The sequence below is a fragment of the Vigna angularis genome, chromosome 8 (assembly GCF_016808095.1).
Source record: "Vigna angularis cultivar LongXiaoDou No.4 chromosome 8, ASM1680809v1, whole genome shotgun sequence".
Classification (NCBI taxonomy): Eukaryota; Viridiplantae; Streptophyta; class Magnoliopsida; order Fabales; family Fabaceae; genus Vigna; species Vigna angularis.
The window spans coordinates 2919982-2944075 of NC_068977.1; the positions used below are offsets into that span (position 1 = coordinate 2919982).

Genomic DNA, 24094 nt, shown 5'->3' on the forward strand with positions numbered 1-24094 from the left:
TCCAAAAGCACAAAAATACAAAATAAATTACTATGTAACATCAAATCATTATTAATTATCCATCTATTTTAGAGTCTTCAATGGATAAATTCATAAAATAAGAGGGTTTAGATCTAAGGTTTTAATTTTTTTAATAAATTAAAATTTACGGATGGGTTGGTGAATCAACCCAAGTCACTACTAGTTCAACTTGGATAAGTTGGGTTCTAAATGAGTTGTGTTCAATTTTGGCTCATATCTAAGTTTTTTTAAACCCAATCCTATCAGGTTATCCCTCAGAATTTAACTCGTTTTTATAACACAACTTGACTTTAAAACAACGCTAAAAGATTTAACACTTCTAAACAAATACCACTTAATAATCTACCCAAATTTATAATTTAGTTATTAACATCAACTACATAATTCTTAAGTTTGGAGACATAAAATATAAAGTTTAATGTTAACATTTCTTTATTCATTTATGATTTTAGTTTCAAAACTTGAATCCTAAATTAAAATTTGTCCTTATCCGAAATTTTGATATATTTTCATCCCTAAAATTTAAAGATGAATGAATATTTTTATCCCAACTTTGTTAAATTTTGTTGAAGTTTAAAAACTAGAAAAATATTTAAACATAACTTAAACGACAAAAGTAAATCTACCCTTCCACAACAAAATAAGTTTCAAAGTGTATCTTAATTTTAGTATTTCTTTTATTGAATATTCAAGTTTTTTTTTATATTTTCTACTTAAATTGAGTATATTGAGGATTATCATCACCATTGGTAAATTAAGGATAATACTTCCATACTTTTCACAATATTTTTAATAAAAGTTACATAAGTCACTTAGTGTTTTATATTAAGACAAATATGTCAGATACTAAAATAAGATAACAGAAAAATTAAACTCCACAAGTTCAAGTAAGAAAATACAAGTTGAATTAAAAAATATTAAAAAGATACGTCTAGTTTATAATTATATATCTTGAGAAAGATTTTTCTCACTACCATCGTGACAAGTTCTTACCCTCCATACAAGTGTTTTGAAAAGACCGAATGTCACGTCCATTAAATTCACTGCTGAATCACCACTCTGCTTCCATTAACGCCCGGGACACGTGTTCAGTGCCATTAACGACACGCACGTACTCTTGCATGCGACGGCCAGATGTCATTTTTGGAACGTTCCAAAAACGTTAATGGAAGACGGGTGGCAGCCACGGAATGGACGCACGTCCTGCCTGGGAAGAGAAACTTAATTTCCGGAAAACTCTCCCCCTTTCTCTGTGCGATTCATCTTCTTCCCCAGGATTTCTGAATCTCAAATTCTCCACCTTCTCTCTAGAACTCTTCTCCTTCTCTCTTCTGCAACTTACCACCATTATCTCCGTTCACGTTTCAGCACCGTAGGAACGTCCCCTGCACCGAGAGCTCCATATTGAACCGAACGACTCCTAATTCTGGTAAGTTTCACTTGGGCGATCGTCTCTGGAGTCCCTGTAAACTGTTTCAGCTGCATGCAACGGTGTATGCTAAGCCTTCATTTTTCTTTTGTTTAGTTTAGTGGAAAAGCTTAAGTGAAACGTCGAGAGAGCTCATTCTAGGCGAGTCAAGATCCACCCCTTTAGGACGTTCGCTACTGAATCCGGGTAAGGGAAGCTTATTGTGATTTAATTTATACTGTGTGTGGTATGCATGTCGGTATGGATTGTATGCATGAATTGTATGATGAGGCATTAGTTATGATCGATCGCTGTTACACTGAATGAATGTGGTATGCATTGGTTGATTCGTATGCTGATGGTTGATTGGTATGAATGATTAATGAGAATCTTATAAAGTATGTAATTTGATATTTTGATACGATGTATAAAGTATGAACTGAAATATGATAATATGAATTCTGTAATGTATGAGATTTATGGTGGAGATAGATTATAAGATATGAATCATATGAAAAATCTGGGCAAAATAATAGTTCTTACTTTGATAACGCACGCTCGTCATCGAACGGTCTTCTACCGTTCGGTTTTCCCCTGACAATGATTTAGAGTAGAAATTCTTTCATTTGGAAAGGATTCGACTTAAGAACGAGCGTCCCCTTTTGAAATGCTATTTAAGCGTTCGTCCTAATAGCGCTCGGTTTATACCAAGCGTTCATTTTAAGTAGCGCTCGGTCTTACACTGAGCGTTCGTCCTATATTATGCTCGGTCATATATTGAACGTTCGTCCTAAGTGGCGCTCGGTCTCAGACCGAACGCTCGTCCATTTCCGTAAATTGCAACGAGCGAGAATAGCGCTCGTCCTGAATTCCCATAAGCGTTCGTCCTAAATTTAAATAGCGTTTGTCCAATATATTTATTGACGTTCGTCCAAGTCTTCGGTGACGTTCGTCCAAATTATTTATTAAACGCCTACTTTCGCGCTCGGTCATTGACTGGCGGTTTGTCCCCTGAATTAAATTGTATTCGGTTTATTTCATTCAACCAAGTGGTGAGGTATCTATCCATTGGATTCGTTCCAGAGTCATTGAACTTAAATTATCCTAAGTACTTTCCGATCGTAATAGGGTTAGTTCATTTAACTAATTCAAAGAAGTCTTTCTCGGTCTTGCCCTCGACGTTCGTCCTCATTATGAAGAGGAGTGAACGTTCGTCTTTTTAAGAGAGTGGAACATAGAATGAAAATGTATTTAAGAGGATGAATTAAGATGTGCGAACACCATGAGAACTGAAATTATGATTGTGGATTTTGAACGAGCGTTCCAGGGTGGAACGACTCTTGATTGGATATTGAGATTTGTAAGTATGAACGTGGTAAGCTTAGATGGTGATCCATCCTGATATTCCATGAGTGCTCGTTCTCAAATAGAGAGGAGTAGGTCATGCGTGGGAATGGCAGGAGGTCTAGTCCATAACTGTAACTTGGACAGAACAGACTAACCTTAGGTGGCTTCTGATGATCATTCCAGTTACCCCACCTGAGTGCACGGACGCCTTAGCTACACAGGATTCATACAGTCCGGACGATCGGTCTAGTATCAGGATTTTGGATGAAATTATGTATGAATTGAACGTATATGTTGTGAACTTACTTGCTGGATTTGATATGTATGAAATGTATGTTTTGGTTTGAATTAAATTCAATAAGCTTACCCTGTGTCTCTTTCTTGTGTTGTCGTTCGTCCTTGAACCTTCGTCTTGTCTATGCAATGATCATCCGTGTGAATGTGAGCAGATGGGGAGGCGTTACTGGAAGAAACACTGGAAGAAGAAAATTTGGAGGACGCCAACCTCGTAGAAGTGGAAGTGAAGGCCGAACAGTAGAGGCGTTCGGTTTTTAGTTAGATTAGCGAGCGGCTGTGAGCGAGCGCTCTTTTGTGGACTGTAAATAGTTGGACGTTCGGTCTTTGTTTTGTAAACCGTTCGTCCTTACCTTTTTGTGAACGCTCGTTAAATTATGTACATTTACGGCCGTTCGGCCTCTTTCGTTATTGTCGCTCCCTGTGTTTTAAAACTGTTTTGAATTATTAATATATGTGATTATTCTAAGTATATGGTTGATGACTGTATAAATTTGGGATGTTACATTATTGGTATCAGAGCAGTTTTGTTCTCTTAAGGACGCTGTAGGTTATGAGTGCATTGCGTTTCTGCTGTGTGCTTATTGTGTGTTAATGAGTTATTGTTTTAACTCTTAGACATGACTAACGTTCGTTTTCTCTGGTCCAGAGAACAATGGCGCCTAGACTTCCTCCTCCCCCGCAGCCTAACGAGCCTGATGCGTCCAACAACGCTAGGTTGTTGGAGACAGTGATAGACCGCTTACAGCAACAGAACACGACACTGATGGAACAGAATGCCACTTTAATGCAACAAAATCAGAGTGCCATGCAGAGTTTGGAAGCTTCACGTGCCAACTCTGAAACTACACAAAGACAACTGATGGAAATCTTAGCAGCGACCAGGCATAATTCAGGGGCGTCTTCTTCCAACGCTGCCCCGCCTACTGCTGAATGGAGCTTGGAGAGTTTCCTCCAACACCATCCGGCTAAGTTCAGTGGGAAGGGTCTCCCAGACGAAGCGGACCAGTGGTTGAGGGACATGGAGAAGATCTTCAATGCCAAACGATGCCCTGATGAAAATAGATTGGCGTACGCTGAGTATTTATTGACTGGAGAAGCGAGCCATTGGTGGTCGAGCGTGAGAGCTAGTCTCACAGACGCGCAACAACTGATCACCTGGGAAGTATTTAGAAACAAGTTTTATGAAGAATATTTCCCTGACAGCGTGCGGTTTGCAAAGGAGGTGGAATTTCTACAACTGGTTCAGGGGAGTATGTCCATCTCGGAGTACACCAATAAATTCAAACATCTCGTCAGATTCAATACTATGGCCACAAGTGAAGTGTGGCAGTGTAGAAAATTTGAGAACGGATTGAGAAGCGATCTCAAGGTATTAATTTCCAGTCTATGTATCCGGACGTTCCCAGCCATGGTTGAGAGGGCTAAGGTACTAGAGAAAAATATGGCTGAGGCGGAACAACAGAAGAAACAACAGGCGTCAAGAGGACCAGTTCTGTCGAGACCCAATGTGAATCGGAACAGGACCCCATACGCTCGTCCAGCTCAGTCGAGTGGTTCACAAGCTATGGTAGTTATTGGACAAGTAAATCAACACGGGCCGGTCAGATGTTTTCAGTGCGGAGGACCTCACTTTAGATCATCATGCCCTCAGTTGGTTGGAGGGAAATATTGCACTTGTTGTAAAAGAAGCGGTCACCTGGAGAACGAGTGTAATATGGGCGGACGTGCAGTGATGAGACCGCCGAACGCTGGAAGGACTCAGCAAGGAAGAGGTGGTCGAGCCCAAGCTGTGGGGCGTGTGTATGCGATCACTGGTGCATAAGTAGCGAGCTCAGGTACACTCGTCACTGGTACCTGCTTAGTTCATGGAATTCATTGTTGTGTGCTGTTTGATTCGGGGGCAACACACTCCTTCATCTCGAAGGCGTGCGTTGAGAAACTGGGATTAACCGAGAGTGAGATGCAGTTCGATTTGGTGGTGTCTACCCCAGCGGCTGGAGAGGTTAGAACGTCTACCATGTGTGTTAGATGTCCTATTGAGGTAGAGGGGTGTAGATACAAGGTGAACTTAATATGTTTGCCTCTCAAGGACTTAGAAGTGATTCTGGGAATGGATTGGCTGAATACCAATCGCATTCTCATAGATTGTGGGGCTAAGGAATTAATTTTTCCTGAGGAATGTGAAGAAGAGTTGGGTGTGACGCTCAGTCAAATTAAGGAAGATATAATGGAAGGCGCCAGTTGCTTCTTGATCATGACGCATGAAGACAGAGAGGTTATGGATGATAGTTTTGAACGTTCGTCCAACAAGCACACTGAAGGACGAACGGTTGTGGACGAATTCCCGGACGTTTTCCCGGATGAGGTGCCTGGATTGCCTCCCGTTCGTGAAGTTGAATTTACCATAGATTTGGTAACTACCGCGGCTCCTATATCCGTTCAACCATATAGAATGGCACCCGCTGAATTGGTTGAGCTTAAAAAGCAAATTGAAGAATTGATGGACAAGAGGTTCATCCGTCCAAGCGTGTCACCGTGGGGAGCGCCTGTGTTATTGGTGAAGAAGAAGGATGGCAGCTCTCGGCTTTGTATTGATTATCGTCAATTGAATAAGCTGACCATCAAGAATAAATACCCACTGCCTCGCATTGACGATCTGCTGGACCAATTGCATGAAGCGAGCGTCTTTTCCAAGATAGATTTGAGATCGGGCTACCACCAAATTCGGGTTAAGGAAGGAGATATTCAGAAGACGGCCTTTAGATCTCGGTATGGACATTATGAGTACGTAGTCATGCCGTTCGGTGTGACGAACGCTCCAGCAGTCTTCATGGACTATATGAACAGAATCTTCAGGCCATACTTGGACAAGTTTGTGGTGGTGTTCATTGACGATATTCTCATCTACTCCAAGAGCTGCGAAGAACATGAAGAGCACTTAAGGTTGGTACTTGGAGTGTTGAGAGAAAGAGAGATGTACGCTAAGTTATCCAAATGTGAATTCTGGATGAAGGAAGTGCAGTTCTTAGGTCACGTTGTGTCCGCTGGAGGGATTTCAGTTGATCCGGCCAAGGTGCGAGCGGTATTGGAATGGGGGAGCCCTCGTTCGGTAACGGAAGTTAGAAGCTTTGTGGGACTCGCGGGCTACTATAGGCGTTTCATAGAAGGATTCTCTAAGATAGTAGCACCGTTAACACAATTGACCAGGAAGGATCACCCGTTTGCCTGGACCGATCGGTGTGAATCTAGTTTTCAAGAGCTGAAGCATAAGTTGACGAGCGCTCCAGTATTAGTAATTCCGGACACCGCCAAACCTTTCGAAGTGTACTGTGACGCATCTCACCAAGGTTTGGGGTGCGTTCTTATGCAAGAGAAACGAGCAGTGGCGTACGCCTCTCGGCAGTTGAAGATACATGAGAAGAATTATCCAACGCACGACCTAGAGCTGGCAGCGGTTGTCTTTGCTCTGAAGATTTGGAGACACTACTTGTATGGATCCGTTTTCCAAGTCTTTAGTGATCATAAGAGCCTCAAGTACCTCTTTGATCAAAAGGAGTTGAATATGAGGCAGCGGAGGTGGCTTGAATTCCTAAAGGATTATGATTTTGAGTTGCTTTATCATCCTGGTAAAGCGAACGTTGTGGCGGATGCTCTAAGCAGGAAGGCGGTTCATGTCTCGGTAATGATGGTTAAAGAGCTAAGTTTGGTGGAGAGTTTCCGAGACCTAAGGTTACAGTTCGAGTTAGGAGCGAACGTTATCAAATGCTGTAACCTTAGTATTTCGAGCAACGTATTTGACCGTATCAAGATGAAACAACGTGAGGACGAAGAGCTAGTGAAGATCTTAGGCGCGCTTGGTACGGATCAAGCTAAGTGGTTCAACACTGGAACGGACGGCATGTTACGTTACATGGGTCGGACGTGCGTTCCGAATGATGGCGAGCTGAAGAGGATTATTCTGGAGGAAGGTCATCACAGCCGTCTTAGCATGCATCCAGGCATGACTAAGATGTATCACGATCTCAAGCAGTCGTTCTGGTGGCCAGGGATGAAGAGTGATGTTGCACGCTTTGTGGCATCATGTCTAACATGTCAACGCGCTAAGGCTGAATACCAAAGACCTGGCGGATTACTTCAACAGTTGGAAATTCCCGAATGGAAGTGGGACAGCATTTCAATGGACTTCATGACTCATTTGCCTCGCACGGTCAAGAATCACGATTCTATTTGGGTGATAGTGGATCGTCTTACAAAGAGTGCCCACTTCCTAGCTGTCAACTTGAAGATGTCCATGACCAACTTGGCCAAACTCTACATCAAAGAAATCATTCGTCTGCATGGAGTGCCGTCCAGCATCATCTCTGACCGAGACACAAGATTCACCTCTCGGTTTTGGCAGTCGTTGCAAAGCGAACTGGGCAGCAGACTCCAAATGAGTTCAGCGTACCATCCTCAGACGGACAGTCAATCCGAGAGAACAATCCAGACGCTCGAGGATTTATTAAGGACGTGCGTACTTGATCACATGGGCGTTTGGGATGATATACTGCCGTTAGTAGAGTTCACCTACAACAACAGCTTCCAGTCCAGCATTGGAATGGCTCCCTTCGAAGCACTTTACGGACGCAAATGCCGCACGCCACTTTGCTGGTTTCAAGAAGGAGAAAACATATTGACGGGACCAGAGCTCGTTCAACAAACTACTGAAAAGGTGAAGTTAATTCAAGAGAGATTGAAGACGTCCAGAAGCAGGCAGAAGTCATACGCAGATAAGAGGAGACGACCCTTGGAATTCAAAGCTGGCGATCACGTTTTTCTCAGGATGAATCCAACTACTGGAGTAGGAAGAGCGTTGAGATCGAAGAAGTTGTCTCCCAAGTTCGTGGGGCCTTATCAGATTTTGAGAAGGATTGGACCTGTTGCATACGAGCTAGCCTTGCCTCCACAATTGTCCAACCTTCATTCGGTATTTCACGTCTCCCAACTCCGGAAGTACGTGTCTGATCCCTCGCACATATTGGAGCTGGAGGACGTTCGTCTTCGACAAGACCGAACGCTTGAGATGAAGCCGGTTCGCGTTGAAGACGTTCGCACTAAGCTATACAAAGGGAAGGACGTTCGACTGTTGAAAGTAGTGTGGGGCGACAAGACTGGCGACTCTATGTGGGAAGTTGAGGATGCCATGAGAGATTTATACCCTCATCTATTTCCTGGTAAGACTTCAATTTTCGAGGACGAAAATTTTTGTAGTTAGGGGGATTGTCACGTCCATTAAATTCACTGCTGAATCACCACTCTGCTTCCATTAACGCCCGGGACACGTGTTCAGTGCCATTAACGACACGCACGTACTCTTGCATGCGACGGCCAGATGTCATTTTTGGAACGTTCCAAAAACGTTAATGGAAGACGGGTGGCAGCCACGGAATGGACGCACGTCCTGCCTGGGAAGAGAAACTTAATTTCCGGAAAACTCTCCCCCTTTCTCTGTGCGATTCATCTTCTTCCCCAGGATTTCTGAATCTCAAATTCTCCACCTTCTCTCTAGAACTCTTCTCCTTCTCTCTTCTGCAACTTACCACCATTATCTCCGTTCACGTTTCAGCACCGTAGGAACGTCCCCTGCACCGAGAGCTCCATATTGAACCGAACGACTCCCAATTCTGGTAAGTTTCACTTGGGCGATCGTCTCTGGAGTCCCTGTAAACTGTTTCAGCTGCATGCAATGGTGTATGCTAAGCCTTCATTTTTCTTTTGTTTAGTTTAGTGGAAAAGCTTAAGTGAAACGTCGAGAGAGCTCATTCTAGGCGAGTCAAGATCCACCCCTTTAGGACGTTCGCTACTGAATCCGGGTAAGGGAAGCTTATTGTGATTTAATTTATACTGTGTGTGGTATGCATGTCGGTATGGATTGTATGCATGAATTGTATGATGAGGCATTAGTTATGATCGATCGCTGTTACACTGAATGAATGTGGTATGCATTGGTTGATTCGTATGCTGATGGTTGATTGGTATGAATGATTAATGAGAATCTTATAAAGTATGTAATTTGATATTTTGATACGATGTATAAAGTATGAACTGAAATATGATAATATGAATTCTGTAATGTATGAGATTTATGGTGGAGATAGATTATAAGATATGAATCATATGAAAAATCTGGGCAAAATAATAGTTCTTACTTTGATAACGCACGCTCGTCATCGAACGGTCTTCTACCGTTCGGTTTTCCCCTGACAATGATTTAGAGTAGAAATTCTTTCATTTGGAAAGGATTCGACTTAAGAACGAGCGTCCCCTTTTGAAATGCTATTTAAGCGTTCGTCCTAATAGCGCTCGGTTTATACCAAGCGTTCATTTTAAGTAGCGCTCGGTCTTACACTGAGCGTTCGTCCTATATTATGCTCGGTCATATATTGAACGTTCGTCCTAAGTGGCGCTCGGTCTCAGACCGAACGCTCGTCCATTTCCGTAAATTGCAACGAGCGAGAATAGCGCTCGTCCTGAATTCCCATAAGCGTTCGTCCTAAATTTAAATAGCGTTTGTCCAATATACTTATTGACGTTCGTCCAAGTCTTCGGTGACGTTCGTCCAAATTATTTATTAAACGCCTACTTTCGCGCTCGGTCATTGACTGGCGGTTTGTCCCCTGAATTAAATTGTATTCGGTTTATTTCATTCAACCAAGTGGTGAGGTATCTATCCATTGGATTCGTTCCAGAGTCATTGAACTTAAATTATCCTAAGTACTTTCCGATCGTAATAGGGTTAGTTCATTTAACTAATTCAAAGAAGTCTTTCTCGGTCTTGCCCTCGACGTTCGTCCTCATTATGAAGAGGAGTGAACGTTCGTCTTTTTAAGAGAGTGGAACATAGAATGAAAATGTATTTAAGAGGATGAATTAAGATGTGCGAACACCATGAGAACTGAAATTATGATTGTGGATTTTGAACGAGCGTTCCAGGGTGGAACGACTCTTGATTGGATATTGAGATTTGTAAGTATGAACGTGGTAAGCTTAGATGGTGATCCATCCTGATATTCCATGAGTGCTCGTTCTCAAGTAGAGAGGAGTAGGTCATGCGTGGGAATGGCAGGAGGTCTAGTCCATAACTGTAACTTGGACAGAACAGACTAACCTTAGGTGGCTTCTGATGATCATTCCAGTTACCCCACCTGAGTGCACGGACGCCTTAGCTACACAGGATTCATACAGTTCGGACGATCGGTCTAGTATCAGGATTTTGGATGAAATTATGTATGAATTGAACGTATATGTTGTGAACTTACTTGCTGGATTTGATATGTATGAAATGTATGTTTTGGTTTGAATTAAATTCAATAAGCTTACCCTGTGTCTCTTTCTTGTGTTGTCGTTCGTCCTTGAACCTTCGTCTTGTCTATGCAATGATCATCCGTGTGGATGTGAGCAGATGGGGAGGCGTTACTGGAAGAAACACTAGAAGAAGAAAATTTGGAGGACGCCAACCTCGTAGAAGTGGAAGTGAAGGCCGAACAGTAGAGGCGTTCGGTTTTTAGTTAGATTAGCGAGCGGCTGTGAGCGAGCGCTCTTTTGTGGACTGTAAATAGTTGGACGTTCGGTCTTTGTTTTGTAAACCGTTCGTCCTTACCTTTTTGTGAACGCTCGTTAAATTATGTACATTTACGGCCGTTCGGCCTCTTTCGTTATTGTCGCTCCCTGTGTTTTAAAACTGTTTTGAATTATTAATATATGTGATTATTCTAAGTATATGGTTGATAACTGTATAAATTTGGGATGTTACACCGAACTTCCTTATAAACTTATCTTATCTCACGTCTTCAAGTGACTTCATCACATCCATTAACTTTCTATACCAAACAAAAATGTAGCACTTCACTTAGTTACCAACTTCGCCTTTTCCTCATCACTGTAGCTATGATTGCTCTATTTAAGGGAAGCCTCGTGCTCAACGACACACAACCTTAACAAAATCTCAAATGGATTTTCTTCTAAATTACCTGAATTCCACTACCGTTGGACTTCTGTCTCTACTCCTCTTCTGTTTGTTTCTGTATAATCCCTTCAAATTTCGTCAAAGTAAAGAGGCTCCAACAGTTGCAGGAGCATGGCCGATACTTGGTCACCTTCCACTGTTGAGTCGTTCAAAGACACCCCATAGAACTTTGGGTGCTTTGGCTGACAAATATGGACCCATCTTCACCATCCAACTTGGTTCCAAAAAGACTTTGGTAATCAACAACTGGGAAATAGCAAAGGAATGCTTCACCACAAACGACACGGTGGTTTCCTCTCGCCCCAAGCTTGTTGCCACGGAACTCATGGGCTACAACAACGCCGTGTTTGGCTTTGCACCCTATGGTCCCTATTGGCGCGAGCTACGAAAGATTACAACTTTAGAGATCCTTTCCTCTCGTCGAGTGCAACAACAGCAGCATGTTCGAGTATCAGAACTTCAAAGCTCGATCAAACAGTTGTATAACCTGTGGTGTAGCCAAAAGGGTGAGTCTGGTTATGCCTTAGTAGAGCTGAAGCAATGGTTTTCTCACCTGGCTTACAACATGGTCCTTCGCATGGTCGTTGGGAAGAGATATTTTGGCAGTGAAAACTTGGACGATGAGAAGGCACAGCGATGTGTGAAAGCTGTGGAGGAATTCATGCGTCTGTTGGGTGTGTTCGCAGTGGGAGATGCTATTCCTTGGTTGAGATGGCTTGATTTTGGAGGCCATGAGAAGGAAATGAAAGAAATTGCCAAAGAATTGGACAGTATTTTAGGTGAGGAGTTAGAGGAACATAGACAAAAGAAGGGTTTGGGTGAGAAGGTTGATAAATTTCAAGATTTCATGGATGTGATGATTTCCTTGTTTGATGGAAAAACTATTGATGGGATTGATGCAGATACCATGATCAAATCCACTGTGCTGGTATGTATATGTTTAATTTACATATTACAGTCCTTTCGAGATGTGAAACTTCAACAAAATTATCCATACAAATACAACATAGTTCTACGATCAGATTTTATATATTTTCCTAAATTACTTTAGGAATAAAAATACATATTTTACTTCGTCGGTTTATCATAAGTGGTATGAAAATTGGTGTTAACATATAAGTTGTGAGATGATGTATAACCATTACAAACATCAACTTATTCTCTCACACAACCAAGTTCTTGTTGGCTGGTGTCATGTGTTGTAGTAATCATCTTCGTCCTTGATATCGGGTTCACTTGATAGGAGGGAGAGATCTGTGATTTTATTCTTTTGTGGTAAACTGAGGGACATACGTATGAGCAAGGTACTCTTTGGTTGGGAGTGGAAATTTTTGGTGTTGTAGAAAAGACATTTGTGGTGTTGGAAGAATGAAAATCAATGGAAATATATAATTAGATTTGGTTTTTGAGAAGGATAATTAGATTTTGAGAAAAAAAAATCTTTTAAATCCTACACCAGTATAGAAATTTTTACGTTTTACATCTTGCAAGTATATAATGGTTATGCCATTGATGCATGTATTTCCTAGAAAATAAATAAAATTAAATTACTTTTTCATAAATTAAAATTAATTTCTTTAGTTTTACTGATATATTACTTTTGGGTGACTTATTTGATTTGCAGACTGTGATTTCAGGAGCAACTGACACAACTAATGTTGTTCTTATATGGACAATATCTTTGATATTGAGAAATCCTTCTGTACTGGAAAAAGTTAAAACCGAGCTAGACATTCAAATTGGGAAAGAGAGATTGGTAAGTGAGTCAGACATAAATAAGTTAACATATCTTCAAGCCATAGTCAAAGAAACTTTGAGATTGTATCCTCCTGGTCCTCTTTCGGGACCTCGTGAATTCACAGATAATTGCACTTTAAATGGTTATAACATTGAAAAGGGAACTCGTCTAATTACAAATCTTTGGAAGATTCAGACAGATAGCAATGTTTGGGAAGACCCGTTGGAATTCAAACCAGAAAGATTTCTAACAACTCACAAAGATGTTGATATCAAAGGTCAACACTTTGAGTTATTACCATTTGGAAGTGGTAGAAGAATGTGTCCAGGAGTATCCTTTGGCCTTCAAATGGTGCATTTTATTCTTGCTTCTTTTTTACATTCTTTTGAAATTCTAAGTGCATCATCTGATCCTATTGATATGACTGAAACCTTTGGATTAACCAATACCAAAACCACTCCACTTGAGATTCTTGTTAAACCACGTCTATCTTTTACTTGTTATGAAAACTTCTAATCCTTGTGTCAACTACATTATCACATTGGATTTTTGTTTCAAGTAATTTTCCTTTTAGTTGTTTAAAGTACTTGTTGTTATCTTTATCATTTATGTGATAAATTATTTCAAAAGTATGTATACTTATTATCTTGTATTTATGTTCAAAATACATTTGTGGCTTGTTTATGTAATTCAGCTCTTTTTCTCATAAACCATTGTAGTATCAAAAATTTGTGTTAAATTAAATAAAAATATAAAAACTAATTGTTACATATGAAAAAAAAGAGACAAAAAATAGTAACAAAAGAGTTATTTATAATTTAAAAGGAATTGATGAAAGAAAATTCATATTAAAAAGTGTTCTTTTATGTTGCGTTTCTATATTTAGAATCATAATTCATTTATTTGAAGAATTTCAATTTTTTAGATTTAATTATACATTTAATTTTTGTATTTATTATATGATTGACCACTGATTATCTATTAATAAATTCAAATTTTTCTTTTAATAATGTAATTTCTTATAAGATACTCATTACATTAGATCTTATATATCAAAAAAAATTCTTTCTTTCTTTTGCCTTATAAAATGTGAAAAATTATTATAATTTTTTACCATTAGTAAGTGACAATATTCTAACATTATAGTATTTCAAGGAATTTAAATATGAACACAATTTTTCGTGTTTTCGAAAAGAATAGTAAAATGTATGAATAATATACGCATAAAGTTCAATCTAGTTGGCGTCCTTTTAAGTATGACGGAAAGCTTTGAATCATCAATCCTGAAATCATTACACACGATATCCTTTTTAAATACGTCCATATTTATAGAGTTTGACAAATTTAATTGAATTACACTATATTATTAATTAATTATATTATATTGAACAAAAAAAATTAAATTACTTATAATAAAAATTGAATTATATCATTTTATAGTCTAGTTTCATAAGATTGAACTTCTAAAATTATAGTTTAGTAAATTACTTATTAGTTTAAAACTAATTTATTTTATATTTATTATTTATTTAAGAGTCTTTAATATTGTAGTTCAATTTAGTTAATGCCAACTTGATCAAACTTTGATGGGTCGACTTAGTTGAATTTGGTCAATTTTCGATCAACATTAACTTGTCGTATTCTGTAAATTTTCAACAAGGATTAACTAAGTTGAATTTCGGTTGATATTGACTTAACTGAGTTTCGATCGTGTTTGAATCAGTCAAATTTAGCTAATTCTTGTTCGAGACTAACTTAGCCAAGTTCGATCCATTTTTGGTGATTTTCAACTAGGCCTCACTCGGTCAAATTCAACCAATTTCGATCAAAAACAAATCAACTAAGTTTCTATCATGACCATCTTGTCGAATTTTGCCAAGGCAAATTCAACCAAATATGGCTGATTTTTAGTCATGATCGACTTGATCGAGTTTTAGTTGTGGTAGTTCTGATCAAATCGGTGAATTTTTTACGAAGGTCGACTTGGCCGAATATTGATTGAGATGGACTTTATTGAGTTTTGTTTATGGCTTCTCGACCTAGTTCATCTGATTTTGGGTTGGGGCTGACTTGATTGAGTTTCGACTAAAACTACCTCTTTCGGATTCGATCAAATTTTGGCTTCAAACTATTTCGATCGAGTAAAGACAAATTTTTTCTATCTACTTAATTTTTATTATTTTTTTTAAGGTTTTCAAATAATAGTTCACTTCAATTCGGTTTGTTAGAACAAAAAGTAATTTAGCTCAGTTCGTGTGAACTAATTTTCAATTTATTTCAATTTAGGTGAACTATTTTTGGTTCAATATACTTTTTAATAATTGAGTACAATTCAATTAATTTTGTCAAATCTTAACGCAAATTTTGCTCAAATTAAGTACAACTAAGTTTCGACCGTAGTTATCTCAATAAAAGTCGATCAATTGTCTTTTGAGACCTACTTAACTGAACTTGATTGAATTTTGATCAAAATTGACTGATCAAGTTTTCGCAATGCATATCAATTACGAAGATTTTTATCAACATTATTGGACGAAATTTGGTTGAAAGTTACTCAACTCGATTTTCAGTCGTTACTATTTCGCCCAAATTAATGTAAAACAAGTTTAAGTAACTTTTATTTCTTTCGTATTAAATTTACGTTAGATAATGATGATGTTATACTTTCTACATTATCATTTATACTTGTTAAGGATTTTCATCACCACTGGTATATTTAGGATGATACTTCCATACTATATACACAATATTTTTAATAAAAGTTACATAAGTCACTGTTTTATATTAAGACAAATATGTAAGATACTAAAATAAGATAACAGTTATCTAATATAACTAACAGAAAAATTAAACTCGACAAGTTCATGTAAGAAAATACAAATTTTTTGAATAATTAATAGAAGAATTAATAAAGCTTCAATTAAAAAATATCAAAAAAATTCGTCTAGTTTATAATCACATCTTGAGAATGATTTTTCTCAATACCAGCATGACAAGTTCTTCTCCTCCATACACGTGTGTTTTGTAAAGACCGAACTCACTTTTGTTCTGACATCTTCAAGAGACTTCATTACATCCACTAACTTTCTATCCACTTCACTTAGTTATCAACTTCGCTTTCTTCTCATCTCTGTAGCAACGAATGCTCCAAACAAAACACAACCATAACAAAACCTCAAATGGATTTCGTTCCAAATTACCTGAATTCCACTACCATTGGACTTCTGTCTCTAATCCTCTTCTGTTTATTTCTGTACAATCCCTTCAAATTTCGTCATGGTAAAGAGCCTCCCACAGTTGCAGGAGCATGGCCAATACTTGGTCACCTTCCACTATTGAGTCGTTCAAAGACACCCCATAAAACTTTGAGTGCTTTGGCTGAAAAATATGGACCCATCTTCACCATCCAAATTGGATCCAAAAAGACTGTGGTAATCAACAACTGGGAAATAGCAAAGGAATGCTTCACCACAAACGACATGGCGGTTTCCTCTCGCCCCAAGCTTGTTGCCGTCGAACTCATGGGCTACAACCATGCCATGTTTGGCTTTGCACCCTATGGTCCCTATTGGCGCGAGCTACGAAAGATTACAACTTTAGAGATCCTTTCCTCTCGTCGAGTCGAACAACTGCAGCATGTTCGAGTCTCAGAACTTCAAAGCTCTATCAAAGAGTTGTATAATCTTTGGTGTAGCCAAAAGGGTGAGTCTGGCTATGCCTTACTGGATCTGAAGCAATGGTCTTCTCGCCTGGCTTTCAACATGGTCCTTCGAATGGTCGTGGGGAAGAGATATTTTGGCGGTGAAAACTTGGATAATGGGAAGGCACAGCGATGTGTGAAAGCTGTGGAGGAATTCCTGCGTCTGTTGGGTGTGTTCGCTGTGGGAGATGCTATTCCTTGGTTGAGATGGCTTGATTTTGGAGGCCATGAGAAGGCAATGAAAGAAACTGCCAAAGAATTGGACAGTATTTTAGGTGAGGAGTTAGAGGAACATAGAAAAAAGAAGGGCTTGGGTGAGAAGGTTGATGAATTTCAAGATTTCATGGATGTGATGATTTCCTTGTTTCATGGAAAAACTATTGATGGGTTTGATGCAGATACCATGATCAAATCCACTGTGCTGGTATGTATATGTTTAATTTACATATTACAGTCCTTTCGAGATGTTAAACTTCAGCAAAATTATGCATACAAATATAACATAGTTCTGCAATCAGATTTTATATATTTTCCTAAATTACTTTAGGAATAAAAATACATAATTTACTTCGTCGGTTTACCATAAGTGGTATGAAAATTGGTGTTAAAATATAAGTTATTCTCTCACACATCCAAGTTCTTGGTGTGTCTTGTGTTGTAATAATCATCTTCATCCTTGATATGGGGTTCATTTGATACTTAGGGAGAGATCTGTGTTTCTATTCTTTGGTGGGAAACTGAGGGACATACTATGCATAGGAGCAAGGGTACTCTTTGGTTGGGAGTGGAAATTTTGGTCTTGTAGAAAAGGACATTTGTGGTGTTGGAAGAATGCAAATCAATGGACCACTTAGAATTTATTTTCTACTTTTCTACTCTGATTTGGTTTTTGAGAAAGATAATTAGATTTTGAGAAAAAAAAAACTTTTAAATTCTACATCATCAGTTTAGAAATTTTTACCTTTTACATCTTGGAAATATAGAATGGTTATACAGCTTATCCAAGTATTTCCTAGAAAATAAATAAATAAAAATAAATAACCTTTTTCGTAAATTAAAATTAATTTCCTTAGCTTCACTGATCCAATTTTTTTTGGATGACTTATTTGCTTCACTAATACAATTTCTTTTGGATGACTTATTTGATTTACAGTCAGTGATTTCAGGAGGAACTGACACGAGTAATACTATTCTTATATGGGCAATATCTTTGATATTGAGAAATCTTGCTGTATTGGAAGAAGTTAAAAGAGAATTAGACATTCAAATTGGAAAAGAGAAATTGGTGAGTGAGTCAGATATAAGTAAGTTAACATATCTTCAAGCCATAGTCAAAGAAACTTTGAGATTGTATCCTCCTGGTCCTCTTTCGGGACCTCGTGAATTCAAAGAGAATTGCACTTTAAGTGGTTATAACATAGAAAAGGGAACTCGTCTAATTACAAATCTTTGGAAGATTCAAACAGATAGCAATGTTTGGAAAGACCCATTGGAATTCAAACCAGAAAGATTTTTAACAACTCACAAAGATGTTGATATCAGGGGTCAACATTTTGAGCTATTACCATTTGGAAGTGGTAGAAGAATGTGTCCAGGAGTATCCTTTGGCCTTCAAATGGTGCATTTTACTCTTGCTTCTTTTTTACATTCTTTTGAAATTTTAAGTGCATCACCTGATTCTATTGATATGACTGAAACTTTTGGATTAACCAATACCAAAACCACTCCACTTGATATTTTTGTTAAACCACGTTTATCTTTTACTTGTTATCAAAATCACTAATGCTTGTATCAACTAAGTGATGACGTTGGATTTTGGTTCCAAGTAATTTTTCTAGTTTGTTCAAATTATTTGTTACTATGTTTACGGTTTCTCTGATAAATTATTTCAAAAGAATGTATGCTTGTTATCTATATATATTTGTATTCAAAGAACATTTATGATTGTTTATGTAATTTCAGCTCTTTTTCTCATAAACTCTTGTGGTATCAAAAATTTGGGTTAAATTAAATAAAAATATAACAACTAATTTTTACATATGAAAGAAAAACTGAACAAAAATTAGTAACGGGTATAGAGCGATTTATAATTTCAAAGGAATTGATAAAAGAAATTTTATATTAAAAATGTTCTTTTTATGTTTTGTTTTGATTAGATAATTTAGAAGAATAATTTATTTTTTATGTGAAAAATTTTAATTCTTTTATATTTAATTATATATTTAATTTTATATTTGTTAAATTAATTCAATTTTATTTTTATATATTTGATTGTTTATGGATATTACGTATTTGTTAGTAAAATTTATCAACAATTTGTTTTCTCATAAATTATTAATTTGTCAATAAATTTAAAATTTTCTTGTTTATAACATACTCGTTAGATCCAGAAAATTTTCTTTCTTTTTTTGCCGTATAAAATGTGAAAACCGTCTTATAAGATTTTACTAGTAGAAAAGTAAGTGACAATATTATAATTTATAGTCTTTCAAGAAATTTAAATATGAACACATCTCGTGTTTTCGAAATGAATAGTATGACGGAAAGCTTGGGAATAATGAATCCTGAAATCATTACACACGATATTCTTATTAAAATACGTCATATTTTAGAGTTTGAAAATATTAATTGAAGTGGACTAATTATTAACATTATATTAAAAAATTAAATTATTTACAATAAAAATTAAACTGTATGATTTTATTTTTATAAAACTAAACTTCTAAAATTATAATCCAGTTAATTATTAGATAACTTAAAATTAATTCTTTTTATATCTTTACTTCTTTAAAAGTCTTTACAGTTTAATTTGATTATGTTAACTTGACCAAATTATAATGAGACTAATTCGGTTGAATTCAGCTGATTTCTTTATCAGAACTAACTTATCGAATTCAATAAATTTTTGATAAAGGTTAACACAGTTAAATTTCAGTTAAAATTCACTTGATTGAGTTTCGATCATATGTCTGAATCGGTCAAATTTTTCAATTTTTATCTGAGACTTACTCAATCTAATTCAATCGATTTACGATCATAACCATTTTGATCATTCGTGGTTGTCCTGATCGAATTCAAGTGATTTTCAACCAGGTCTGACCCGGTCAAATTCAGCCAATTTTGATTAGGACCAACAACTAAGTTTCAGTGGTGGCCATCCTGGCATAACTTGACCAGCACAAATTTGACTAAATTTGGTTGATTTTCAGTTAGGATCAACTCGGTCAAGTTTCAGTCGTGGTAGTTCTAATAAACTCCGATGGATTTTCAACTAGGGTTGACTCAGCTGAATTTTAGTTGAGGTCGACTTTAGTGAGCTTTTTTTGTGGCTTCTCGACCCAATTCATCCGATTTTGGGTCGGGGTTGACTCAATCGAGTTTCAATTAAAACTACACCTTTCAAATCCGATCAAGTTTCAACCTCAACCTGTTTCGATCGAGTAAGGACAAATATTTTCTACCTACTTAGTTAATTTTTATTTTTGTTTCACGGTTTTTAAATAATAGTTGAGTTCAATTTTGTTTGTTAAAAAAAGAATTAATTCAGTTTAGTTTTTTTGTACTAATTTTCAGTTCATTTCAGTTTAGGCAAACTATTTTTTTGTTAGGCAAACTATTTTTTGGTTTAGTGCACTTTTTTACAGTTGAGTGTAGTTCAATTAATTTTGTCAACCCTTAACACAAATTTTGGTCAAATCAAATACAATTTAGTTTCGATTGTGGTCAACTCAGTCAAATTCAGTCAATTGTCTCTTAGGACCTATTCGGTTGTATTTGGCCGAATTTTAGTCATGACTGACAAAATTTCTATAGAGACTTACTCTGTAACGCCCTAATTCAGGATGTCTCAAATGAACCAACTTTAACTTTTAAATGGATATAATCATCAAAACGACTCGAAAATAATAATTTGTATCTTACAAAAAAATCCCTAATTAAAACTCGAACAACTTTTTATATCCAAAACAAAACATTAAAAAGTTCAAAATAAAAGTCTTATATGTTCATAAATAACTAAAAAACCCAAATAAACCAAAATTCTCAAATCTCTCATTATCTTCCCCGCTTCAAGCATCCATAGGATTATCTGTAATAACATCTTCTCATGTACAATAACACGAGTCATACAATCAGGTGAAAAAACAGAACCACAAGAAAATGCAAGGGTGAGCTAATATAATAAACCTGAAATCACCAATATAACATTTATATCACAATTGTTAAGTTTTTATCATAATTGTATCACATCCAACAACCATCAATATACAAAAAGGTTATCACAACCATCACAATACCCCTCAACATTTCCCTTACTCGGAATATGTACTATTCCCATTAGCTCTACATCACTTGTCGAGCATAGACAACCAATGTCTAGATCAACTACTATTATAAATTCATGTCAACTTCTATACTTCATTGCACATTCTCGTTTATCATAATGAGTCAATTCAAATGGTCTTTCACCACAGCTTCAGACCTGTTTCTCCTACTTCAGTTGTTCACTTCAACACTAACTTAGCATAAGTCGAAATCCTACGGACAAAACATTCATCCTTTTTTACCCTCTCGAAAGAGAAAAGAGTAACACTCACATCTTCAATCCCTTCTATCTAGGGGTGGGCAAAGTATACTGAACTGTATTGTATTATAAAGATTTGTAGTTAATTATAAAATGGTTCGCCTGAACTGAACTGAACCAAAAAACAGTTCGGACAAACTGCACTGAACTAATTTTTAGTTCAGTTAGTTCAGTTATAGTACAGTAAACTGTTACAATATTTCAAATCAGTCCCTTTTTCATCAATCAGTGATTTCAATCAAGGTTGAAAATATGTTACAGGTTTAGTATTTTTGGCTTCTGACTGTTCATCTTATATTGAACCGCCAATATTGACTACTTACTTTATTTTCTACAATTTGACGTCTGATCCATTGTCATTTTCTCTTTCCAAAGGCTTCTATTGTACAGGGATTTTTATTCTAGAATTTTCATCATCCGCTTTTATCCATAATTAAGCACTACTGCCAGATAGTTTATTAAAGGCCATCATTAAAGGATTCTCAATAAACATCAGCATATAGAATGGCAGCAATTTTCACAGTGAAAATGATTCTATATTGTTATCTCCCTTGGATATCAGTAAGAGTTACATGGTTGTTGGAGTTACAATTATTTTCTTGAGAAGAAGACTTTATACTTGATGAACTAGTTGGAGTTACAATTATGGTGGGCAACGCCGCATCAGCTAAGGGAGGGTCACATTTCAGAAATAGTTGGAAATGAGAGAGGGATAGAAAAGCACAGTACAGTTCTCCTACAGTTAACTGAACTAAAAATGTGATAAGTTCAGTTTTAAAAACTAAACTATAAAACAGTATATTTAACTTTTTAGTAAAAATGGATTAGTTTTTTTTAGGATTATAAAGTACAGTTAACTATAGTTCAATACAAAATAGTTTTTTTTGCCCAGCCCTACTTCTATCACTCTTAAAGAAAAAGATATTCATCTTTTTATCCTCCCTCAAAAGTAAAGATGACAATAAAATTTTAAGACGTATAAACCAAATGCCTACTCACTAACCGTTACGAAAAAAACTTCCAAGAAGATTACAAAGACAACCAAAACCATAACTAGGTAAAAGCACCCTTTTTAGACATAACATGCCAAAACTTAGGAAAAGTCATCCACCTTTGGAAGTGCACCCTACGTAAGTTCATCAACTCCACTCTGCACTTGATATAAAATAATCACATGCAAATGTATATAGATATATTACTACCTGCACTTCTCCCTTCCTCATGCATTCTCACTTCACTCTTCCCTCGCATGGATTTCACCTCCCAACGCACACATGGCCCACATACAACTTTACACTTCCCAATTTTCATCTTACATTTTCAAAATGTCGTAAATACTCCACCCACATTTCAAAACCGATTAAAAAGTTTATTTAAGTAACGTTTGAATTAAGAAATTTACTTAATCAATTTTCAAACACCGGTTAAAGTATTTTTTCACTTTTTTCGTTTTTATTTAATAATAATAATAAACACATATTAAAAAATTAAAAATTTAATATTTTAATTAATTATTTAAATTTAATAATATAAAAATTGTTTTTTAATATAGTAAATATTTAATTAATTTAATATTTTTCATATAATTAAATATTTAAATTTATAAAACATTATTATTATAATTTAAAAAAAATCTTAAAAAAATATGTTAACCGTATTTGAAAATATGATTAACATATTCAATTTAAATTAGGTTTAATCATTCACGAAGTTCCTATTTTCGCGTGGAATCTCAATTTAGTCTCTTTGTTTCTGGAAATCTCAATTGGGTCCCAAATTTATGAAAATTGCAACAATTGGATCCTTTCCGTTAAATTGTCTCCAACGACGTTAGTGTGTGTTTGACATGACACGTTGTAGTCAGTTTCTTAACTGACGTGGCTGACTGAAGCAGGGGCAGCTGAAGCACGTGGATAATAAAATTTTTTAAGTAAAAAGAAAATGAAACTTTTAAACCAAAATTGGAATTCATATTTTTATTTGATCGAATTAGGGATTGAGATTCTTCTGAGTACTTCTAGGGTTCGTCCAAAGTTCAATCCATTTCACAAATTGGGGTATCATTTGGGGGATTTAGGGTTTAATTAAAAGAGTCGCGGCGGACGGGGTTGTAGTCGGCGGAGTGGACCTCGCGGGTGTGTTCCAGGAAGGAGCGGATCAGGTTGGAAGTGGGGATAGGGCCAAGTTGTAGAGCTTCACGGAGCCGTCGGCCACGGCGGCGATGACGATGGAGTCGTGTGATTTCGACCAGGCTACGTCGTAGACACCATCGGCGGTGTCGTAGGAGGCAAGCTCCGCGATGGGGAGGGAGGGGTCCAGGGAGAGGATGAGGACGTGGAGGCGGCCGTTGCCGAGGATACCAAAGTTCTGGGCGGTGGCAACGGCGAGGCGGTTCTCATAGAAGGGGCTGAACTTGACGGAGTAGCCGTTGAAGGGGGTTTTGAAAACCGGCGAGGCAAGCAGTTCCTGAGGCAGTTGCTGATGGTTCTGTTGTTTTAGGAAATCCTGTTGCACCCCCAATGAATGGTGACATTTATACAGATATCAGCACTGAAAATGCCATGCTTTAGGGACCTCGGTACAATAGCTGTTTTCATTTTATTGGGCAAAGTATTTAATGTTACTTGTTTGGCTTCATTCATCTAAAGGACTTCTAACGTGCTTCAGCTGCCCCTGCTTCAGTCAGAGTTAAGAAACTGACTACAGCGTGCCACGTCAAACACACACTAACGTCGTTGGAGACAATTTAACGGAAAGGATCCAATTGTTGCAATTTTCATAAATTTGGGATCCAATTGAGATTTCCAGAAACAAAGGGACTAAATTGAGATTCCACGCGAAAATAGGCACTTCGTGAATGATTAAACCTTTAAATTATTCAATAACCGTATTTCCAAATATGCTTAATATATTTTTTTAATTTTTTTGTTTTTAGTTTTGTAATATGTTTTATTTTATTTTTTAATAAATAATATTTTAATTTAAAATATTAAATT

At 36.9% G+C, this 24094-nt stretch overlaps 3 protein-coding genes across 3 annotated transcripts; all 3 read left to right on the forward strand.

Moving 5' to 3' along the window:
• The first annotated feature begins 3725 nt into the window (after positions 1–3725).
• Positions 3726–4895, forward strand: LOC128193519 (uncharacterized). The gene has a single exon (XM_052867139.1). It carries the CDS (start codon positions 3726–3728, stop codon positions 4893–4895), a length of 1170 nt encoding a protein of 389 aa, XP_052723099.1.
• A 6162-nt stretch (positions 4896–11057) lies between these two features.
• LOC108344579 (cytochrome P450 82A4) lies at positions 11058–13393 on the forward strand. Its single transcript, XM_017583010.2, has 2 exons — positions 11058–12006; positions 12703–13393. Exons 1-2 carry the CDS (start codon positions 11062–11064, stop codon positions 13330–13332), a joined length of 1575 nt encoding a protein of 524 aa, XP_017438499.1. The 5' UTR covers positions 11058–11061; the 3' UTR covers positions 13333–13393.
• A 2500-nt stretch (positions 13394–15893) lies between these two features.
• Positions 15894–18364, forward strand: LOC108344710 (cytochrome P450 82A4). The gene is made up of 2 exons (XM_017583179.2): positions 15894–16940; positions 17670–18364. The coding sequence occupies exons 1-2, from the start codon at positions 15996–15998 to the stop codon at positions 18297–18299; spliced, it is 1575 nt and encodes a 524-aa protein (XP_017438668.1). The 5' UTR covers positions 15894–15995; the 3' UTR covers positions 18300–18364.
• Positions 18365–24094: the final 5730 nt, after the last annotated feature.

What these genes read in the sequence shown, in the direction of transcription:
- LOC108344579 (XM_017583010.2), top strand. Translation starts at nt 11,062, where the DNA reads ATGGATTTTCTTCTAAATTACCTGAATTCCACTACCGTTGGACTTCTG. An exon ending in TGATCAAATCCACTGTGCTG is followed by an intron (nt 12,007 to 12,702) that starts GTATGTATATGT and finishes TTTGATTTGCAG; the next exon opens with ACTGTGATTTCAGGAGCAAC.
- LOC108344710 (XM_017583179.2), top strand. Translation starts at nt 15,996, where the DNA reads ATGGATTTCGTTCCAAATTACCTGAATTCCACTACCATTGGACTTCTG. An exon ending in TGATCAAATCCACTGTGCTG is followed by an intron (nt 16,941 to 17,669) that starts GTATGTATATGT and finishes TTTGATTTACAG; the next exon opens with TCAGTGATTTCAGGAGGAAC.
- LOC128193519 (XM_052867139.1), top strand. Translation starts at nt 3,726, where the DNA reads ATGGCGCCTAGACTTCCTCCTCCCCCGCAGCCTAACGAGCCTGATGCG.